This window comes from Rhinopithecus bieti, unplaced genomic scaffold (assembly GCF_001698545.2).
Source record: "Rhinopithecus bieti isolate Rb0 unplaced genomic scaffold, ASM169854v2 scaffold_74731, whole genome shotgun sequence".
NCBI lineage: Eukaryota > Metazoa > Chordata > Mammalia > Primates > Cercopithecidae > Rhinopithecus > Rhinopithecus bieti.
This window is the reverse complement of record NW_016827918.1, coordinates 554934-577064: the sequence shown is the minus strand read 5'-3', so window position 1 is coordinate 577064 and position 22131 is coordinate 554934. Positions and strand designations below refer to the sequence as shown.

The 22131-nt window shown below is 43.9% G+C and overlaps 1 protein-coding gene across 1 annotated transcript; it reads right to left on the bottom strand.

Annotated features, from left to right (window-relative positions):
• Positions 1-3772: 3772 nt before the first annotated feature.
• REG4 (regenerating family member 4) lies at positions 3773-21635 on the bottom strand. Its single transcript, XM_017864159.1, has 6 exons — positions 21464-21635; positions 19003-19163; positions 12999-13096; positions 9699-9836; positions 8174-8279; positions 3773-4378 (listed from the first exon to the last, which is right to left on the bottom strand). Exons 2-6 carry the CDS (start codon positions 19067-19069, stop codon positions 4311-4313), a joined length of 477 nt encoding a protein of 158 aa, XP_017719648.1. The 5' UTR covers positions 19070-19163; positions 21464-21635; the 3' UTR covers positions 3773-4310.
• Between the last annotated feature and the right edge of the window lie 496 nt (positions 21636-22131).

The window sequence follows — 22131 nt, the reverse complement described above, 5'->3', positions numbered from 1 at the left end:
AATAATAGTTTTAAATAAGATATGATCAATCAATCATGTATTTACTATTGACTATAAATTTACTATGATATAATACTATATTCTAGAACCTTAAAAAGGTTTAAAGTCAGTCAGTCATTACTCCCAAATCCAGAATTCCACCTGCAGGTTTCTTTTTGCTCCACCTTGTCCCTAAAATTTCCTCTCCAGCTGTCTTTCATGGGGTCCTTGGGCAGCAGGGCAGGGCTTTGAGGTTGCTCATAATCTTCTACTTTCATAACCTGCTTATATGTCTATACTGTCTGTTCCTTGGTTCCAACATAGCCTGAAATGACTGTCCTCAAGTAGGATACATATCTGATCCCTTATTATTGTGCATATTCTTTTGTTTCATATTCACTTACTTTTGTAAAAGTTCTCAGTGACTTTAGAGACTGATTCTTGACTTAGGGAAGTACAGGATCCAGATATAAACAGAACAAGATAATGCTGGAGCTGAAAGGGATTGTTTATTCCAGGGTTGTCAACTGGCCCCATGGGCAAAGGTCAACAGACCTGCTTTGTTTGGCTCTCACATGGTTGAAAGAAATTGATTTGCATTCTCATTTCCCAGTTCAAATTGCCCTTCACTTATTCACATCTAAGGAAACCCTATAAGCATTGGGATTTAGTTTAAGGCCCCCATTTTATAGATAAACAAACTGTGGTTTGGAAGAGAGACATATATTCGAGATCACAAAGATTTAAAATGGTGACAATAACATTTGCTAAGCATTTATGGCAGGCCCCATTCCAAATGCATTACATATCTTATTTAAATTAATCCTCAAATCCTGGAGAAAAGAAAACAAAGGCTCAGACACTGTAGGCGCAATGTCACACAGCCAGTGTGAGGCAGAGTCAGACAGTTCTAGTGTGGCTTAACTCTTAACCCTTTGCTCTTCCCATCATAATAAACTGCCATGAGCCATGGCTGGAGTCATATAAATAGGCACATCTCAGGAAACAATACTTACCTGAATTTTATTTCTCACATCAGATGCTTCCCCAGTCTCAGTTGAGACTCCTGGTTCTAAATTCTTGCAGTAAGGCGTTAGGATAAAATTTCCCAAAGCATGGTCCTTGGTCCCCTGTGTTGAGAACTATGCTGTCCTACTCCCCTTCCATGTACAGTGGGCCACAGAATAGGATTGTCTAGTTTGTGCACTGCACAAAAGTACACAACTAAGAGGGCAAGAAGGGGCTAAATTCCAGCCTGTCTTGATTCTGAGAGTCCATGGGGCTATGTCTTCTTACAAAGAAGGGGCATCTTTTTTTAAATCTATTTCTACAAAGGCACCATATGGCTGAGAAGTGGTCCTGCCCTTCAGGTGAAGCTGCATAAACTCATGGGCTCTAGAGGAGTAACAGGTGATGACTTCGCTAAGTTAATCATCACATTCTATCCTCCTTGCTACCTTAATTGGTTGGAGAATGAGCACATAACTCATGTAGGGCCTTTCCTGGCCAATGAGGCTTCATTTTGAGGCTCCTGTTTAAGGGTTGTGGATCTCTTTCCTGGTAGAGGTGAGGCTGGACCTGCTTCAGCCACCTTGCACTAGATGGGGCCAGATAATGAAGCTAATCCCCAGCAAAAATGGTCACAAAATAGAGAAAACTCCCATCTGGCAACTTTGTTGAGCTGTTGGTCAAGTTATACCTGAAGCTCAAATATACTTACGGACTGTGGAGTGACATAAACCCATACATTTTTTTTTTTTTTTATGCTGAAACAGTCTGGCTGTCAGTTGTGACCAAAGGAGCAGGGGAAGCATAGCACCCATTCCATACACACTCCAACACATCCCTGCTCCCTGTGCCCCTTCCTGGCTTTATGTTTTCACCACAGCTGTTGTCATCATCCCATACTCTGTCCTTTACTTATTTAGTTTGTTGTTTGTCTAGATCCACTCTCCATCCCTGATGAAAGGGATGGGGAGTAGATGATTGCAAGGAATTTTATCTGTTTTGCTCACTGATGGATTTTCAGCTTCTAAAATGAGTTCTTGGAACACAGTATGCATTAAATAAAGATGTGTTGAATGATATATCCACTCAGTGAATTATTGAGGATTATTAAAATTTTACATACATAAATGAAAGTCATGACAGTTCTAGAATTAACTCCGTACTATCCCAGCCTTCCAATAAGATGGGTGACTTCTTATCCATGCCTTTCCCAGCATATGCACACATGCAGACGGTTAGCATTTCAGCAATTTCAGGGAGGGATCCTTGTTATTATTACATCACCAAGATGATCTTAAGTTGGTGATGCTCTTTAACTGGAACTATTTTTAAATATATTGTAAATATTTTTATATATTGTAAATATTTATAGAATGACTTGACTTTATTTTGTCTTGGTAGATTTGCTATCTGTAATTTTTTGGATTTTATTCTGTTCATCTCTACTTCTTTGCTATCATGCGGAATTTTCCTCTTGAAAAGCAAATAAATTAGGAGAGGGAGGTGGGCCATGGTGTTTTTTTTTTTTTTTTTTTTTTTTTTTTTTTAACTTTCATATGTGCCATAGTCAGAAAAAACTGAGAGCTTCTACCTTTCTGAAATATTCTCAGCCATATTTCCTTTGCATTTTTTTCGGTTCTTACAGGTAATACTGCAGAATCTGGCACTTGTTCCAACAGGGTTCTATTGTTGTTCTTAATAGTCTGGTATTCCCAATTTATCTTTTATCTCTATCATGCAGTCTGATACTTTTGTTTGTTTCTCTGACAGTGACTTGCCCAGACCCCCTTGGGAGTTGGTGGTTGCAGTTTTGCTGAAGGTAACTATATGCTTTGAAAGAACGAGCCTTTTCCATTTGCCTGTCACCTTCTCTGAAATATCACTATTAGGAGAGTTATCTTTTGGATTATCCAGTCTTTTTATACTTGAGAGGAGCAATACATTCTTTCTGGTGTTTTCCTCTTTGACAACCAGAAGAATGACAAGGGCGTGATGGATGAAGGAAGAAGAAAGGAAGGGAGAGTAGAAGGAGAACTGGTTAGGGCCGAGGCTCTGTGTCTTCCATTTCCCTTTTCTTTTTACTCTTCTTTCAGCCAGCACTCAGTAGCTGGTCTTAGCCTGCTAATATGAGAGGGGAGTGTTCTCAGACTAGGGAATAAGACTCGGTGTGTTTACCAGTTGGCAGCACATCATGAATAAAGCAAGTGGCGATCCACACAGCCTGAACTGCAGGGCCAATCCACGTGGCCTCTCCTGTCTGGTGGCATTTCCCTCTAAGGAATGCGAATGTGATCATACCGCAGCCATACGCTGTAATCATTGAGTCCATATTTGTTTCTTTTTACATGACCATGCAGATTTGTGACCTAGGGAGTCATATATCTGTTTGTAGGCAAAATCACCTCCTCATTATTGAAGTAACCACCCCGTAAGCCATTCCAAACCTCACAGGGCAAAGAGAGTCACACAAGGCCACACAGGTTGTCAGTGGCAGTGGGGGAGATGAGTGTCCAGGGTCCAGGTCAGCTCCACCATACCGGCTGTGACTGTCATCCCCCTCATAAGCTGAGAAGCACTCACAATTAAATAGCACCCACTTGCCCAACCCTGCTCAGAAGTTGGCAGGCAGGTCACCTGCATCTCTCCTCTCCTTGAACCAGTGCTGTTGCTGGGGTGGAGGAGGCAGAGACTCAGATGAAGGAGACGAAGAAGCACATGGGTGTATTTCTTGGTCTTATTTCACTTTTCCACTTTCACCACTACTGAACTGGAACACAGCAACCTCTTATATACACAGTGGTTTATTAAAGGAATGTATGGCCCACATCAGCCTAGCAAGGATTCTACTGGTAAACCTTCCCATGGCCAAAGGAAAAAAAAGCAGGAGTTGAGTGGCTGGGGTGGGGTATAGGCAATGGAGAGAGGGCAGAGGGGTGTAGAAGCTGAATGCAGCTAGAAGCTTGCTCCTGAGTTTCTTCTTCTGTCTTCAAATCTTTACTTCTTATGGTCAAAGACCCAGCTGTTTCAATTGGCTGGAGATGCACTCTTCTAGACTGCTCAAGACAGCCAGAGAGAGGGGAGGAGGGAAGAAGGATACTGTGGAAAGGGATGGCGGGGCAAACATTTAGAGCTAGAAGCCACTACTGTGCCATTGCTAAAGTTTCTGTCACTAAGCCTAAAAAAGCCAGTGCAGTAGGGGCCTTATCGCTCTTAGTTTGCTAGGTTTCCCCTCTGAAATAATGAGCAGATTTAACCAGGCTAGCAGAAAACAGAAAGGAAGAGCACGGGGCTATGCAGGAGTTAACAGAATCTTGATTCGTGCTCTATGGTCGGTACTTGCACAGGAAGTGTTGGTGCTTGTTGCATTCGTTGCTGCTCCAAGTTAAAAAGTCTGTAAGAAAATAAACAGACATTTAAATCCATTCAGTCCTGTACTGAGCTTGCCAGAGTTATCCGGGTGTTTTTCTTGGAGTTATAGATAAAGCGATATGACAGTTGACTTTTGGTGTCAACTTGGCTAGGCTATGGTGTACAGTTGTTTGATTGCTATGAAGATGTTTTTTAGATGTGATTAATGTTTAAATATCAGTAGACTCTGAGTAAAGCAGATGACCCTCCATCATGTGGGTGGGCCTCCTCCAATCAATTGAAGGCCTTAAGAGAAAAGCCTGGTCTCCCAAAGAGGAAGAAATTTTGCCTCCAGACTGTCTTTGGACTCAAGACCACAACATTAACTCCTGCAAGAATTTCCAGGCTGCTGGCCTGCCCTGTGGTTTTCAGACTTGACAGCCCCCACAACTGCGTGAGCAAATTCCTCAAAGTAAATCTTTGTCTCTCTATATATACATCCAACTACTTCTGTTTCCCTGGAGAACCTTAAGACAGATACTAACTTTCCCAATGAAAGAAAAACACTTTAAATGTCACACACCATGGCAAAAGCTCCACTCCAGCACTGCTTTTGAGGAAAGGCAGGGGTTGACATGAATCAACTGAGAACGAGGGGCTCTTGTGTTGAAGCAGGACACAGTGAGGATCTGAGGGTGGCCTTTCCTAGGCTCTAAGAAGCTCCTGTTCAAAGTTAAAAGAACTGAAAGCTGCTAAAGCCATTCACATCCCAACAGGCCATCTGCTTATGAAAAAGGACTGAGCCCAAGGCGGAGGTGGCCTTTTGAAGGACTGAAGTATTTTTGAGGCAAGATCCAGCTATTTCCCTCCCAGAAGCCAAGTTCCACAGCGTCACTTGTCATCCATGGGTGTCTGCAGCAGAGTGAGGAGTTGTTCCCTGGCTAGGTGTCTGCTTGGGCCCTGACCTGCAGATCTGACCCTGTTCCCAGTGTGTGTGGGGTGGGTGAGAGCTCTGGGGAGAGGAAGAGGTGAGGTGTGCCCCTCCCACTCCTAGTTCTCAGAAGCCACAGAGGATGGGGCCTGCCCATGCCTGCATCCATAGTGCTCAGTGCAGGGGCCACAGAGTGTAAATGAAATGGGCCCTGCAAGCTTGTGGGTACTTTCACAGTGTGGGGCAAAGAAAATACGGCACAAGGCCATGGGCTGGGCTTGAGACTGACTCATCAGCCGGTCCTTTTGAGGTTGCTGCCCATTCAGCCTGTGGATAAGCTAGTACAGCAACTTCAAACAATCAAGCACAGCACAGCTCACCATGGGCACTAAGCTAGAGAGGTCTACTTTTCCCACCTCACCAGAGGTGGAGTGCAGGGAAAGGTGAGTGAGGGACCTTACTTTCCCTCTCCTCCAGGCCACGGAGCCATGAGCCCAGCTTGCACATGATAAACACGCCACATGTATTCAGATGATTAGGACGATTATTTCCTCCTTTTTATAAAGAGGCATTTGAGGCACAGAGAAGTAAGAGATCTGCACAGGGTCACACAGCTCAGTTAGGAGGAGCTGGGATTCTACCCTGGGCATTCAGAATGCAGAACCCATGCTCTTGACCTCAATGTATACTGAATATGAAATTTCTTTGCAAACTGCAAAATCCCACTTATCATTATTAAATGTCTCAAAGTGGACCAGCAAAACATCAGGAAAAATTGCAAGCTGCAATTTTCCGGAGTCACAAAACACGTTCTGATGTAAAGGGGAGGGTCAGAAAGGGTGAGAAAGAAACACACCAAGTAAAATACTCTGAAATTCTTTCTAAAGAGATATAAAAAAGGAATAGCTCTGTCACAGAGACAGAACAAGAATGTGTGTGTGGCTGTGTATTGGGGCATTAATATTATATACATTTTGAATGTAAAAAAAATTAGAAACAGAGTGGGGAGCAAAATCCATTGTACTGATGTGGCTGAGGGGGATGTGCTTTTAAACTCTACCTTCCACCAGTTTTCCTCAAATCCTTGCTTCATTCCTTGTGCTTTTCTGCCTTGAGAGCCAGTGTTCTGATAGCCACGAGCTGGGTGAGTAACCGTGGGAAAGGAAAGGAACCCAAAGACGTGCTGTTCCCAGAGAGCTTCAGTCTTCTGGTTCCCATCCACACACACAACAGAGGCAACTTCGCACTGAAGTTTGCTGATGTGATCATCGACTCACAGGGAAAGGACTTTTGTTTGAGAACTTTGTCCAGTGGGAATGTCAAAATCTGGGGAATGTGAGGGACTTGGGGAGGCATCTGGTCTACTGCTCCCAAACCAAGTCTGGCCTCCAGCCCCGGAGAGTCTGATGTTGCAGGTCTGAAAAGCGAATCCCTGATATTGGTATTTTTACAATTGTTCCTCATTTGATTCTTTTGTGCCATGGAGCCTCGCTTCTAACACTTTCAATGTGTCAACTGCAATAAAAACTACAATGTCCACCTTTTGCTTGGTTAACTCTGGCTATAAAGTTTCTCACTGCTTCCTGGGGTAGCTCGTTATGTGTTTGAGCAGTGCTAACTGTTCAACATTGTTTTCCTTGATTAGAATAAAAATCCACTTGTTGGTAGCCTCTGCCTATTGGTTTTGATTCTCTTCTTTCCATCTGAGCTGACTTCTGCCTTGAACAGCAGCAGCTGTGCTCTCACCGGTCTGTGAAAATCCCTTCTCTGGCTGTTTATCCCTGAGGGTTTTCCTCAGAGTGTGTCTCATCATGTCTGCTCTTCGCCTCGTGCTGTTAGAAAGTTTTCTCACTCTCTTTTTCCTTCTTATAAGTTTATTCCTCAGAAAACATTAAACTTCCCCTATGTCCTGCTGGGGGTGGCGGAGTCCCTCCCTTCCCCAGCCCAATAGCTGAGACCTCAGCCCAGGCCTGCCCCAGGCTGACTTCTTGACTGGCAGGGGGTCCTGGTGTCACTATGATGGCCTATTAGACCCACTGGGATATTCTCAAGTGTATGACCTTTGGCGTTGAGTATTCTTTAATATTCTGTGATCTTGTACAGCTGAAGTTTTCTACACCGCTTATTCGTCATGGTTCTCACCAGGGGGGGAATTTGCCCTCCACAGGAAACACTTGGTCATTCCTGGAGATATTTTTCACGACCTGGGAGGAAGAGTGCTGCTGGCACCTACCGATTAGAGACCAGGGATGCTGCTCAACCTCCTGCAAAGTACAGGATAGCCCCCACAACCAAGAAGTACCCAGCCCAAGGTGTCACCAGTATGAATGCTGAAAAGCCTAACTCATGAGCATAAAGACAAAGAATGAAAGCAGGCCAGGGAAAGGAGGAGGCTCATGCAAGTGTGTGCAGCCTGCACTGAGTTTCAGGCCACTGCATTCTGGGGACAGGATTCAGGGAAACAGGAGGGAAGAACTGAGGCAAAGCCCGGCTTTCCGGGGCTCATGGCAAACCCTCATTTTAAAGAAGTCAGAAGAGATTTATCTGTTTTCACCGTATATATTTACTCCCTGTGGTCTGGGTTTCCCAGAATGGGATCTATATCCCCCTCGTGGTATAGAATGTGATTTTAAAATAAGTGTATTTCAGAAAAAATTGAATGGATTTAAAGAAAATATTGAGTAAATAGCAACAGCTGGAACATTGATATGACAAAGACTGTAAAGTGATCACACAGGACTGAAGGTTGGTAACCAACGTCTGTGGCAAAGCCACTGCCCTGCTGGAGAAGAGTTGTTGGTGTGGAATGGGGAGGGCAGAGTCCCCTGTGTCTATTTTTGCTCTTACTAGGTAAAGGGAAGGGTCTGCGTATTGAGAAGCGGTGAGGGGTGGCGCATTAGAACTTACTGTTATTGGAGCTCATCTCAGCACAGTGCTTGTTGCCACCCATGGACTTGCCAGACCAGGATCTGTACAGATACATGGCCCCATCAATCCACTGCCACCGCTGCCTCTGCAACAACAGGAGATGGAGAGGCGTACAGCTCAGCAACCCACCTGCCACAGCCAAGGAAGTCCCTTCAGTCCCCTTTAAAACATGTTTTCATTGCAAACGTTGGGAAAGTGCAGAAATGCTTAAAGAAGGAAGAAAAGAAAGTCATTCCACTCAGCCACTAATAGGAAAATGTTACCAATGTTACTGCAAGAAATAGAAATAGATGTAAGTATTTATTCCATCTGAATGACAGGGTTCTGACTGATAGCTATGTGAATACATAAAAATGCAAAATTTCTGATAGTCAAATAAATGACCTTAAAAATGAAATAATTGTATAAAATATTTGTAACAACTACGGTAAAGGATTATTCATTTTCTGGAACATAATATTTAAAAGAGAAAAAGCCATAAGATATTTATAGACAAATACTAAGGGATGAACACATACATGTTCATGAAAGAGGGTGATGAATGTGTGGTATCTTCAGAGTTTTATTAAGAAGCAGGAAGTATGGGGGTTCCCGCTTTATTTCCCTGTGTTTGTTTGAGTCAACTAAAGAAGCCCCACCAAGAACCTGTTAACTAAGACCCCACACCTAGACCTCAACAACAGCTGTTCCTTACAAAGACCGCTCACGTCAGTTCTTACAATAAGGTATTGATGAAAAGAACAGGAAGTTACAGTGAAAAGCGTCAAGGATAACATAAAGAAAATTAGAGCATAAAAAAAAAAAAAAAAAAGCTAGCTGAAAGTTTTCAACTTTAACTCAAGATCCAATGGAGATTTGATTGATCTGTCTCATAATAGGCCCGTGTGTACACACACACACACACACACACAAACTTGTTAAGGCTTTAGAAAGCTGATAATTAGGCCGGGCACGGTGGCTCAAGTCTGTAATCCCAGCACTTTGGGAGGCCGAGACGGGCGGATCACGAGGTCAGGAGATCGAGACCATCCTGGCTAACACGGTGAAACCCCGTCTCTACTAAAAAATACAAAAAACTAGCCGGGCGAGGTGGTGGGCGCCTGTAGTCCCAGCTACTCGGGAGGTTGAGCCAGGAGAATGGCGTGAACCCGGGAGGCAGAGCTGGCAGTGAGCTGAGATCCGGCCACTGCACTCCAGCCCCGGGCGACAGAGCAAGACTCTGTCTCAAAAAAAAGAAAAAAAAAAGAAAAAAAGCTGATAATTTTGTGTTCTGCCTTTCAGGAGGGCCTTAATTAGACAAAGGTCTATACGTTTAAATCATATCCTCCACCGAGGGCCAGAACTGGGCCCCTGACCTTGAGGCCTTGGTCTCTGTCAGCTGGAGGCGCATCTGGAGAAGATCCACCCGCTGTGTGCCCGTTATAGGCCGGGAGGTCATTCCTCAAAAAAGAGGATGCCAGCCTGGCTTTCCCAAGAGGGCCTTTGTGGCCAAGTCTGAGGTTACCTTCTGTGGGTCATGCAGGCCAGTCCACACGGGCTGGCTTCTCTGATAGCCACTTATGTACTTTGCTATGGTGCTGGCTTCCTTTACATTCAGGATAGATGCCAGGTGGGCTCCGTTTTCATAAGACTGACATTCGAGCTACGTACAAGGAGAGGTCCTGTTAATGATGCCTGCATGTTTAAAGCACAGCCCTCTCCTCAGAAAGCTAGTGTGCCAAGCAGGAGGGACTCACGCAGCCCCCACTTCCTCCACACAGAGTGCTCTAAACCCCGCAGAAGGCTTCCTGCCAGCCTGGGAGAGAACACAACTACCGCAGCGTTCAGTCTCGAGAAAGAGGCAGTGCAAGGCCAGGGCGAGAGATTGGGGGTCTAAGGACGTGCCCGGGGTCCTGGTCTTGCATCTCAGGGGCGTATGTGACCTTGACAAGTCACTTCACCTCTCTGAGGCTCAGTTTCTTCATCTGTAAAATAATTACTGCTACCTAGGACCTGTCATGAGACCTATTGTGTTATAAGACTGCATTTTGACAGATCTAAGAAACTGCTGATTGTAAAATGTGGCATTATTTTATGTCCCATGAAGAAAGAAAATAAAATCACTGTCAATGAATCTATGATACACTATGACACAGCGTGTTGGTAGCACACACCTGATTTCAGAAGTGTCAGAACATGAACACAATGTGCATCAGAGAACAGACGTTACGGCAGTGCTCTTCGCGGGACACCTCCAATACACTGGGCACCCCACCATTCCGTCCTAACAGCAGCCCAAGGAGACGGGGCCCACCTTTAGTTTACAGATGGGAAGACAGAGGATCAGGAAAGGGCAACTGGACACAGGAAGAGAGCCCCGCTCTCCCTAATTCCTAAGCCTACATTGTGTTTATTTTAAATTATTATTAGCCTATGTTACATAAGAATACCACATTGTAAATTGTAAGCAGTAGTCTGTAACTTATTTTGACTTGCTAGTGAATGGGCATGGATCAATTGCCTAAACATGTGAGGTGATCCTCCAGAGGAGAGGAGACGGCTCCCGGTGCTGGTGGAGAATTCCTGCTGATTGAAGGTGAATGTGCCCACCCCTTTGCCTTTCCTCAACAATAACCATGCCACCAAATCTGGTTGGATTTGGGGGTTTCCTGGGCACTAGAGGCAGATATGTAACTATCCGCTTTGTTGCAACTTTTAAAACTTTCAGCTCTAATCCCAAATCTGTCTTACTCCTGTATGTCTGCATATTGATCCCAAATTTTTCCTTCTGAGGTCCTTTGCAAAAGTGCTGTCTTCTTTCACATCCAAGGCCATGCAATCTGAATTTTTCTTGTGGGTGAATAAATGGTAATCACTCACTGTTTTAAGGATTGTATGAAACACATGGCATGACAAATTCTTGTTCTGTAACCAGAAACCTAATTGTTCAATTAAACAAGGTAAATGTTTATATATATGGGCATGTGTATATAAACTTTATTTTATTCTCTTCTGAGGTTGTGTTACATGACAAGAAATTGAATTAATTCAATACAGTTTTAGTTTGGGTTGCTTAGGTTTTTACTGCTCCCATTCTTGCTTTTACTAATTTACCCAAGATTAGATCTGGTTACTATTTAATAATAATTTAGTCCGCACACTTACAAACCACTTACAATACCAGCATGCTTCACTGTAATTCTATTTAATTCTCAGGCCCATGAGGTATGCCAGTCAGATGACCAGACAGTATTTATTGAGTGCCCACTGGGTACCAGCCACAAAAGATCCTGTGTCAGAAGGGGAAACAGGCTTGGAGTATGTACGTGATAGCCTCCCTCCCAGTCCACACAACTGGTACTGCTGGAGCTGTAACTAGAACTCAGGCCTCTGCCTCTCAAGCTCAAGGTCGCATGTCCATGTGCTTCTCACGTTGCCTCTATCAGCTTCCAGGGGTCTCAAGAGCCAAGGGCAGTAGCAACCCTGGTGAGGAATCAGGGAGCCTCATAGCCCTTGTTGGGTTTGAGGGGTCCCCTTTGGCCTCACCGTCCCAGCAGCCCCTCTGCATCCTGGTCCTGTTAACTTTGTTAAGGTTCAGTGTCAATCCTGTGGGCTGTTCTTTCTTGAGACCCTGAATTGGCGTCTACCATGTGCCATAGGCTTTATGCAAGTTGTTTTAATGAATCCTCCTGACAAGTCCATGAAGTAAAAAGTATTATCCCACTTTCCAGTAGGGAAACAGGTAAAGGGAGGTACCTAGTGAATTGCAGAGTAGTGATGTAAACTCAGGTCTCTATTACTCCACGGTTCCCAGACATCTTCCTCTTTGTTCTCTTTGTTTTCACAGAGAAAGGCTATTCCTCTCCACGAGCTCATTTTCTTTTCAGGGACAGAGTCTGGGAAGCCCTTTCTTCGCTCCGTTTCTCTCCCCTTTTTATACAATTATTTAGGACTCAGCTCAGACTCTGCTGGGGTTGCTGCGTCAGTTATTCTCAGTGTAAACTTGGGCAAGTCATTTATACTCATGTTGCTTTGAAATGTTCTGTTTCAATGTCACATTAACCCTGGGCTTTCTAAGGCCAGAGAATACGTTCATAGCCTCAGTAGCTGGCATGTGGTAGGTACTTCATTCTTGTTTTTGTTTGTTTGTTTTCTGTTTTTCGTTGTCTAGTTTTATACAGGGATTCTAAGACCGCATGGGCCCAGATCATGCCAAATGTACCCATATGACTCCCCTAATTAATCACAATTCGGCAGCATCGACTCCCCACACGTGGCTGAGATAACTTACTTTGACTGTCTATTTGGTTATCTCTCAGACAAAACTTCAATGAAATAAAATGGACATGTTTGTGGACTGTGTAGAGCAGTGGAAAAGTTTCCACAGTTTCTTGGACTGCTTCACCTTCTGTTGGCGGCTCCAAGGTGTCTGCTCCAGGAGTGTCTACACACCCCTCTCTCTGGTAAATCTCTTATAGCAACTCCATTATCCTTTCTGTGAATTCCTCATCTTCTCGTCCTCCTTTGATTGATGTGTTTCTGTCTCCTTTACTGACATTGAGCTTGCTGAGGGTAGGGGCTATTTCCTATGTATCCGTATGTGCTTGTAGCCCACCTAGGGTCTGGCATACAGCACCTGCTTCAGCAATGCTTATGGAATTGAACGAGTGAACACACAACCCTCTTCTCTCCATTTCACCAGCCAAAGGGGCTTCTCTTCATAGTGCCCAGGAAGGACACTTGATCCTGAATCAAATGAGATCTGAGGCTCTGGCTGGTCCTTTGCTCTAGAAAGCCCAGGCCAAGCAGGCGGCAAATTTCTTACCTCAGCATCAGTCCAGTTCCTCAGCTTCCTGAAGTAACCATAGCAATTGGACTTGTGGTAAAACCATCCAGGAGCACAGCTGGGTCTCACGATGATATCTGCACATAAACAAAAGGCAATTGCACGTTATGATAGCAAAAACAATCAATTCCCAGACTTGATACAGCTTGCAATCAGGAACCCCTTGAATGAAGAGAGTCCCTTCATGAAGATTCCTACTACACTGCCAAAAATGTATACAGTTTACCCTTCTTCTGGCTTTTCCCAAAGGGCCCTAAGGCCTTTTACCAGTGTGACTGTGTTTCTGCGATTACTGGACACTGCCTCTGAACTGACACTAATTCCAAGAAAATGTCACTGTGGTCCACCAGTCAGAGTAGGGGTTATGGAAGTCAGGTGATCAATGCAGTTTTAGCTTGATCTGCCTCACAGTGGGTCCAGCGAGTCCAGTGGGTCCCCTGAACCCATGCTGTGGTTATCTCCCCAGTTCTGGAATGCATAATTGGAATAGACACACGTACATAATTGGACTAGATAGACACACATAACTGGAACAGATTCTCAGCAGCTGACGGAATCTTGTATGAATAGTGAAGGTCAGACAACTATGATTTAAGGCATCACAAGAGTGGATGAGGGACATAAATTGGTAGTTTGGGGCATTCCAAGGAGGGAGAAGTCACTTTGGCCCGGGAGACAAGGGACGGGTTACATGGCAACTTGATTGGAACTTGAGCATAGGTGGGCTATGTGTCAGTACTGGGGGAGGGAACATTTTAGGCAAAGGAAGCAGGAATGTGAGGGCATGCATAGAAACAGCAAGCACTTAAGTCTGCCTTAAGGGCTTAAGATACAGGGTGTCCTTCAGGCAACCGTGGCAGAAATAGGAAAGAGCCAGGGCTTAGAAGCAAAGGAATCCATGATTCAGGGAGGCACATGATTTTCCTGCTAGTCAACTGGTGAATGGGCAATGTCGCTGTATCTGAAGGTTTATAAAGAGGGGGAGATGACTGGATGTACAGAGGCAACAGGTGATCAAGGGGATGTCAAGCTAGCAAGTGTAGGCTTTGTGACCATGTGGCTACCTTCTGACACCATGATGGGTGCAAAAGTGTTTCCTTCCATAAGGGACGTCCACAGACTGCAGCTGTCATAACAGTATTTTTTCTCTCCTCATTCAAATGATACTACTGTCTCTTATTTGCCCCACTCTTCTGTTTTATTTCAGCTCCTGCCCGTACATCTCCCAGGGCTCCCCATTGCTTTCAGAGGAGCTCTCTGCTCATCTAGCATGTAAGAGATTCTATAACCTGGCTGTATGCCCCTATCCAGCCACATGCTTCTATGCCACAGTCCCAGCTCCATCTTGGAACATGAATGCTCAGTGTAGCTTTAGATCCTTTGTATGTGCTATTCCTGGTATCTGTGAATAATGAATAATGACCAACCTAGCTAAGGCAAGGCAGGAAAGGTTTCAGTGAGTATGTCAAATATACTACAAACAAACAGCAAAGATATTCATGTATTTAAATGCTTCATCTTCTACTACATTCAGAAATATGAATATAATTTTATGATAAATAAAACGCAGCCTTTATGCCATTGCTGTTACTACTAGTACCACTATCACCAGCTTTTGTAAATAAGATGCTTGACTTTCTATCACCTCTCTGTTCTCTCCCTGTCTTTGTACTCTCCATCTCTGTCTCTTTTGTCTCCGTGTCTTTGTGTGTCCCTCCTTGTCTACGACTGTCTGTTTTCTGCTCTCCTTCTTTTTTCTCCCCCTTCTTGCTCATTTTCTATCTCTCTCCCCTCCCCTTTCTGCCCCTCACCCTGCGAGGTGCTTTCTTGGTGCCAGGCACCATGTTAAGTGTTTTATCCGTATTGTATTTTTATCAAGATTGCTTGAGGAGGTGAGGGAACAGGCTCAGGGTGGTCATCTGCCCAAGAAAGATAGAAAAGCTGCTTTGCAGATCCCGTTCTCTATGACTTCAAAATCTATATTACTGCTACCAGCCCTCCCAACCTTTATAAAAATAAGAAATTCAAAACTTAGAAACAGAAATAATTAACTGGGCTGCCTTGATTATTTTGTCAGGAGGAAAAGAAATCCTTGCACTTCAAGGAAAAATTGATCTTCTTAAGAGAAGGCTGGCCATTGATTACCAGAGGGCAGATATGACATGGGCTTGAATTTCAGAAAGGGACAGCTGCGAAAACATGCCTTCCGTTGTAATACCGGTGAGACTGTTCTGAAAGAGGTGGCAAAGAGGAACCCAAATCTCTGACCTTTGGCCCGAGGACAAAGACCCCTGGCATCACACCTGGGGCTCCTGGTTTGGTCTTGTGCCCTCTGAAGCAACTCTCCTTGGCATTCTGTGAGCAAACATATTAGGACAGACCCTCTACCACCATGGTCCTTGTTTCCCTGGATCCAAGCCATGAAAGCAGAGGGCCTAGGGACACACGCGGAGGACTTGGAGGGTCAGAGTGGTCAAAGTGAAGAAGACCCAAGACCATGCTGGAGCCCAGACAATCACGACTCTCTCTCTTCTCTTTCTCTCCTTTCTCTGACTCTCTTTGTGTTTCTCTGAGTGTTGCTCTCTGTCTGACCATCTCTCTGTGTTCAATTTTCTGTTTGTGCATCTCCGTCTTTGATTTTCTATGCATCTCTCAGTTCTCTCCCTGTCTTTGTACTCTCTGTCTCTTTTGTCTCTCTGCCTATGTGTGTCCCTCCTTGCCTATGACTGTCTGTTCCCTGCTTCTCATTCTTTTCTCCCCTCCTCCTTCCTCCCTTCATCTCTCTCCCCTCCCCTCTGCCCCACACTCTGCAATGTTGCAGCTATGGCTGTGAGCCCCCTGGTGGAGACATTTTAGCTCCTAGATATGCAACTAACANACTCTCTCTCTTCTCTTTCTCTCCTTTCTCTGACTCTCTTTGTGTTTCTCTGAGTGTTGCTCTCTGTCTGACCATCTCTCTGTGTTCAATTTTCTGTTTGTGCATCTCCGTCTTTGATTTTCTATGCATCTCTCAGTTCTCTCCCTGTCTTTGTACTCTCTGTCTCTTTTGTCTCTCTGCCTATGTGTGTCCCTCCTTGCCTATGACTGTCTGTTCCCTGCTTCTCATTCTTTTTCTCCCCCTCCTCCTTCCTCCCTTCATCTCTCTCCCCTCCCCTCTGCCCCACACTCTGCAATGTTGCAGCTATGGCTGTGAGCCCCCTGGTGGAGACATTTTAGCTCCTAGATATGCAACTAACAGCTGCTCTGCTGTGCTGTGGCTCTGCCTTCTGCTACCCCACTCCCATTGCCCAGGTTGGAGTGCAGCGATACCATCTCAGCTCACTGCATCCTCGACTTCCTGGGCTCAGGTGGTCCTCCCACCTCAGCCTCCCGAGTAGCTGGGAGCACCCACCATACCAGGCTAGTTTTTTGTACTTTTTTTAGTAGAGACAGAGTTTCACCACGTTGCCCAGGCTGATCTCGAACTTCTGGGCTCAAGTGATCTACCCGCCTTGGTGTCTCAAAGTTCTGGGATTACAGGCATGAGCCACCGCACCCGGCCTTACTCCACACATTTACTGAGCATTTACTATGTACCCGAGGCAGGTCCAGACCATTTACATATATTCTAATCATCTTCATAATGACCTTGTCATTATTCCTATGTTCCAGATGAAGAAGCAAAGGCAGAAAGAGGTCATCATGTCCCAGGATCCTACAGCAAATAAATGATAAAAGCAAGATTTGACCCCAGGCAGACAGTCTGACTCCAAGTCTTAGTCATCTTAGTAATGATGCTCAAGTTAATGCTTTAAATCCTATATGGGTCAAGCACATTCGTTGAGATTATTTTGTTTAATTACCAGAGCCTCCCTGAGAGATAGGTGTGGATAACCATTTCCATTGTACAGAGAAGGGAACCTCCTCACAGGGGTGAGTAAACTACTGAGGTTATCCAGATGTGGAGTGCGGTGGAAACTGGGAGAGAAGTCAATGTTTCCTTAGAACCTTGACCCCACCTTACATGGTGCTAGAGCCCCTCATCTCTACACATGCATTGTCAAGAGGTTTCAGCTTCTAGCATCTTGCCTGGACGACTCTAATACTCTTTCTACTCCATCACTTATTACATGTGTGACCTTAGAAACGTGATTTAATCTCTTTTAGCTTTACTTTTCTTGTCTGTACAGTGGGATCAACAATATATGCCTTCTTCACACAGTTGTTGGGAGGATTAATTAAGATAACTCACATACAGTGATTAGTACAGAGCTTAGTGTATAGGCATTGTTCGATAAACAGTAGCTAGTTAAAACCTGAAACTATTAACACCCATCATCATTATTATGTAATAGTTTTGAAAAGATAAGCCAGATGAAGTTATTTTAGTGTCCATAAATGATGTTGCTCTATGTCTCCCCGCTCACTGAATTAATGCCATGAATTACTTCAGGTGAAGGGCAGGTATCAGGACAAAGAACTCACTGTGGAAGCAACAAGAGTCTAATATTCACTGAGAGAGAAAATCAATTTCTAAGTCCCCTCTATTTCTCTTAAGTAGGGCAGTGCAAAGAACATTTAGGATATGTCATAAGGGAGGATCCACCAAGATAGTAAAAATAAGTAGAACGTCCTTCTACAGCTGGGAGGGAGATCTACCTGGAAAAGAGAAACTGAAGGATCTGTAGTGAGTGTTGTGTCTACATTTCCTCCTCAGGAGAGAAGCCAGAGAGGTTAGTGAGATCCCCAGGGGTGGGAAGAGGGTTGTATCACATTCCCCAGGATATAGCTTGGGCAAATTTCAAGTTTCATTAAGGAGGCCTGAAGTCAGCACAGAACAAGAGTGGCAGGGAACCACCTGGCCATGTAGAAATGGCCACAGAAGACAGCTCTGCAGGAGGGGCTCAAAAGCAGCCCCTCAGAGCCTTGCACTCTCTTGTACTGTTTCTCTCACATGGCTGAGTTCCACAGGTCCTGAGAAGCCTGAGATAGTTCAGCGAACGGGTGTAGGGTTGAAGGCAAATAGCCATGGAGGACATATTAAGGATAAGCTATGACTAGGACCACCGACTGCAGCCGTAGGGGCCAAGACGATGCCCAAAGAACCTTGCTTCTCTTCATATGTCCTTCCAAACCATCCTACCATTGGCCGAGGGCATTCCCCAGCAGTAGCAGTGCTAAGTAACAGACAGCACTGGACCCCTCTGGAAGCCCTCTTCTCAACAGAGGCAATGCTCAAACATGGATTCTTCACTCACTCTTACATGCTCAACACCCAGCAAGGCCACATGAGACTGTGAAAGGCACTAGAAGCCCAAACATCACTTAGTCTTACTGTGTGACGTTGGGCAAATCTCTACCCTTTTCTGGAATCCATTTTCCTTGTGAATAGAACAAAGAAACTACACCAGATGAGATCACATTTTAATTTCCTTCCATTTCTGGTATTCTGTGACATTCCTTCTTAGCTCACTTGTACAATGTTCCTCCCCTGCTTTCTCTATTGGTGGATTCTACAATATTGCTACTCACTTTGTTGCCATGTTACTTTGCACTTGATGTGTGATCTATAAATGTTTAAGCGCCATCTCTCCAACTCGACTGTAGGTCCCTTGCAAACTGGAATCCCTAATAATGCTCAAATGGTAAACCAGTGCATAAGCATTGAGGAATTCTGATTATGGCTATGACTTATTGACAATCTGCTAGGCAACAGGTGTTTTAAACACATTATCTCTGCCCTTCACAATAAACTTGCTAAATTAATGTTATAACTTACACTTAACTGATGATTTAAGTATGGGTTATAATCATATGGAATTGGGTTTTGTTGGATTCTAGAGCCCTTGAATTTTTTAGTACTTGTCTTTGTTTTTCATCTCCATGTTTAAAAACCTATTTCCTGCAGTTCCTACATGTTTTTGTGGGTGAATGGAAGGGTGTCCCACGTGGGCTGTGTGAACACTGGCTGTGGCTCAGTTCCAGCTACGTGATGAATACTCACCGCCCGGGACTCCTATTTTGGCCAGGCAGCTCAGCAATAGGAGCAACCGCATGCTTCTGGAAGCCATCTTCCTCCTCCCTTGAGGATGTAGCTACTGCAAGGATCTCGGAGACCTTACTAGCGCTTCTTTAAAACTCCTGGGTTCTCCTTGATCTGCAAATCTGAACACATTTGCACAGGTGAGAAGGACCCAGGAATCTAGATGCCGACTCACATATGGAGGAAAATAATACAATATTTTCCTGGCTAAATCCAGACTTTATAATGAAGGGAATCTCAAGTTAGATGTACAGGTCAGAAACTTTTAAGAGATTTTGTTCTTACCTGCAAGACCTCCTGGGCCGGTGCCAGAGATTTAACTATAGTAGGCTGAACAGTTTCACAGTCTGAATAGAGGCAATTTGTAAACCACCGAGCACTCGCCCCTGTTAGCTTCAGGAGAGCCAGCAGAGGGCGCCCAAGGCAAGCTTCCTCACGGATAAGGCAGATATGGGCATTTTGTGTCAAGAAAATCCAATAGAGTGGCTCCGACATTGAATTTTTTTTTTTTTTTTTTTTTTTTGAGACGGAGTCTCGCTCTGTCGCCCAGGCTGGAGTGCAGTGGCGCGATCTCGGCTCACTGCAAGCTCTGCCTCCCGGGTTCACGCCATTCTCCTGCCTCAGCCTCCCGAGTAGCTGGGACTACAGGCGCCCGCCACCGCGCCGGCTAATTTTTTGTATTTTTAGTAGAGACGGGGTTTCACCGTGGTCTCGATCTCCTGACCTTGTGATCCGCCCGCCTCGGCCTCCCAAAGTGCTGGGATTACAGGCGTGAGCCACCGCGCCCGGCCGACATTGAATTTTTAAATGTTAAAATTAAACGTGAGCACAGTGTCCAATACCCACATTTTACAGATGAGAAAACCTGAGGTCAGTAAGTATGAAGTCATTTGTTCATGGACACCAGCTACAAGCGGATCTGACTCCATCAGCACTCTTTCCTTTACACTTAGTTGACATCATTTTTAAAAATAAAGAACATGGCTTTATCTTTTCCCCATTAGCAAACAACACATGAGCTATTAGAAAATCAATGCAAAACTAGAAAATAAGAAGTAAACCCCACGTCCAGGAGATAAATAATTTGGTAAGTAGCTTACAGATATCTTTCGTGTACAATTTTATATAAATAGGATCATATCGTCCTATAACCTGGTTTTGTTTCTCAGAAAAAGATTGATTGTAATACATTTTTCTTGCACTCACATAACTTTAATGCATTTTTAATTTTTTCTTTAGTATAAATTCTCGTATGTAGGGTTGTGGCATCACACAGCATGCACATTGTCATTTTAATACCCTTTGTTAAATGTGTGGGCTGTGCCATTTACCTCATTAATAGGGCACTAAAAGGATTGGTTCCCTAAGCTCCCAGTGAATGCTTAATTTTGTCAAATTTTTGGTTAATTTTGGTATATTAAAGAATCTTAGTGATTTAAAATATTTTATAATTACTAATGAAGTTGAACATCTTTTATATAATGATTTGCTTTTGTATTTGGTGAATTTTCAGTTTACAGTTTTGTGCATTTTCCATTTCATTGTTTTTTTCTCCAATTCGTGAGATCCTTTTGTATGTTTATTGCATTTCACGTGTTACTAATAGGATTTCTCAGTTTGTATTTTCTCTTATAATTTTGCCATTCTGAAATTTTCAAAAAAATTTTTTTTATGTTTTAAAATATTTTTTAAATTTATATCAAAAGACTGCCCATTACTGTCCCATAAGGTTAAACTATTTATCAGTGTTCTCTTCTATTTTCATCTGTCTGGGCTTTGTTTTAATATAAGTATGAAACTGAGTTCTGGATTTCTCTCCCAAATAATTATTAAAATGAGTTAATTCATTGAATCCACATTTAATCATACTTTATGATTAAAAAATCTGAACATACAATCTAACTCTCAAATAAAGTGAACTGGCATTCATCGAATGCCTACATGTCATGTTCATAAGTAAGCTGCACTGGGCCGGGCGTACTGGCTCATGGCTGAAATCCCAGCACTTTGAGAGGCCGAGGCGGGTGGATCACCTGAGGTCAGGAGTTCGAGACCAGCCTGGCCAACATGGCAAAACCCTGTCTCTATTAAAAAATACAAAAATTAGCTGGGTGCGGTGGTGTAATCGCAGCTACTCAGGAGGCTGAGGCAGGAGAATCACTTGAACCGGGGAGGCAGAGGTTATAGTGACCTACCAGACTGCAGAGCCAAGATTTAACCCAACAGCTTGACACTAAAGCCAATGCTCTTTACAGTGAAGGAAGAAAAGAAGGTAAATAATTTAAAACAAACAACACAGCAACAGAAAGCCTGACAAGCCTCGCTAGAAATACAATTTTTCATTTCCGGCCTGGCTAATAGCTGACAGAGGAAAACAGATGTTTAAAGAAAGCCCCCCATCAACAACCGCAAAGAGGATTACCTGTTTGGCAGCCAAGACTCTGAGGGCCCCTGCCTTCTTCAGTGTCTCCAGTGGTCCCTGTCACAGTTTCCAGAGCTTTTATATCTTCTTGCCTCAGGAGTTAATAATCTTTACTTTAATCATAAAGCAATAATATTATTTGAGAAAAATAATCCATCCATAAAAGCCTTATCTACAGTGAAAAAAATGAATCATATGAGAGACGACTTGAGAATGTACATAAGGTGTGCTCTGACTAGCCAGGAAAAGAATTTCTCCCTGTGTGCAAACAGAATCTTTTCTTTACATCCCGTTATTAAAACTGACAACATCCTGTAATCTGTTATAAGCCCATCTTCCTCTCCCCTTAAGTTACTTTTTCATGGCTGTCTTTTCATCCCTTGGTATTGTGGATTTCTTTTATTTCTCTTTTACTTCTAGAAGGATTTTCTGTCAGGGTCAGGCATGGGTTATGACCCATGCGGTGGGACTTGAGGCCCACACACAGATTTTCCTCCTAAAGCACCAACTCCACTCCCTCAACATGCATGGGTTTCCTCAGAGATCTGCTATTTGAGCTTCTCCTGCGGAACAAGGGTGATCATGTCAAAATAGCTTACATCAACAGAGTGTGTTACAGTAAAGGGTTTTCCCTTAAGTCATGAAATATCCTTGTGAGCAGCATAGGA

Excerpts from the sequence above, each read along its gene's own strand:
- REG4 (XM_017864159.1), bottom strand. The coding sequence starts at position 19,069 with ATGGCTTCCAGAAGCATGCGGTTGCTCCTATTGCTGAGCTGCCTGGCC. Across the intron at positions 13,097-19,002 it reads CAAAATAGGAGTCCCGGGCG|ATATCATCGTGAGACCCAGC; the intron begins GTGAGTATTCAT and ends GTTTATGTGCAG. Across the intron at positions 9,837-12,998 it reads GGAACTGGACTGATGCTGAG|CTCGAATGTCAGTCTTATGA; the intron begins GTAAGAAATTTG and ends CCTTGTACGTAG.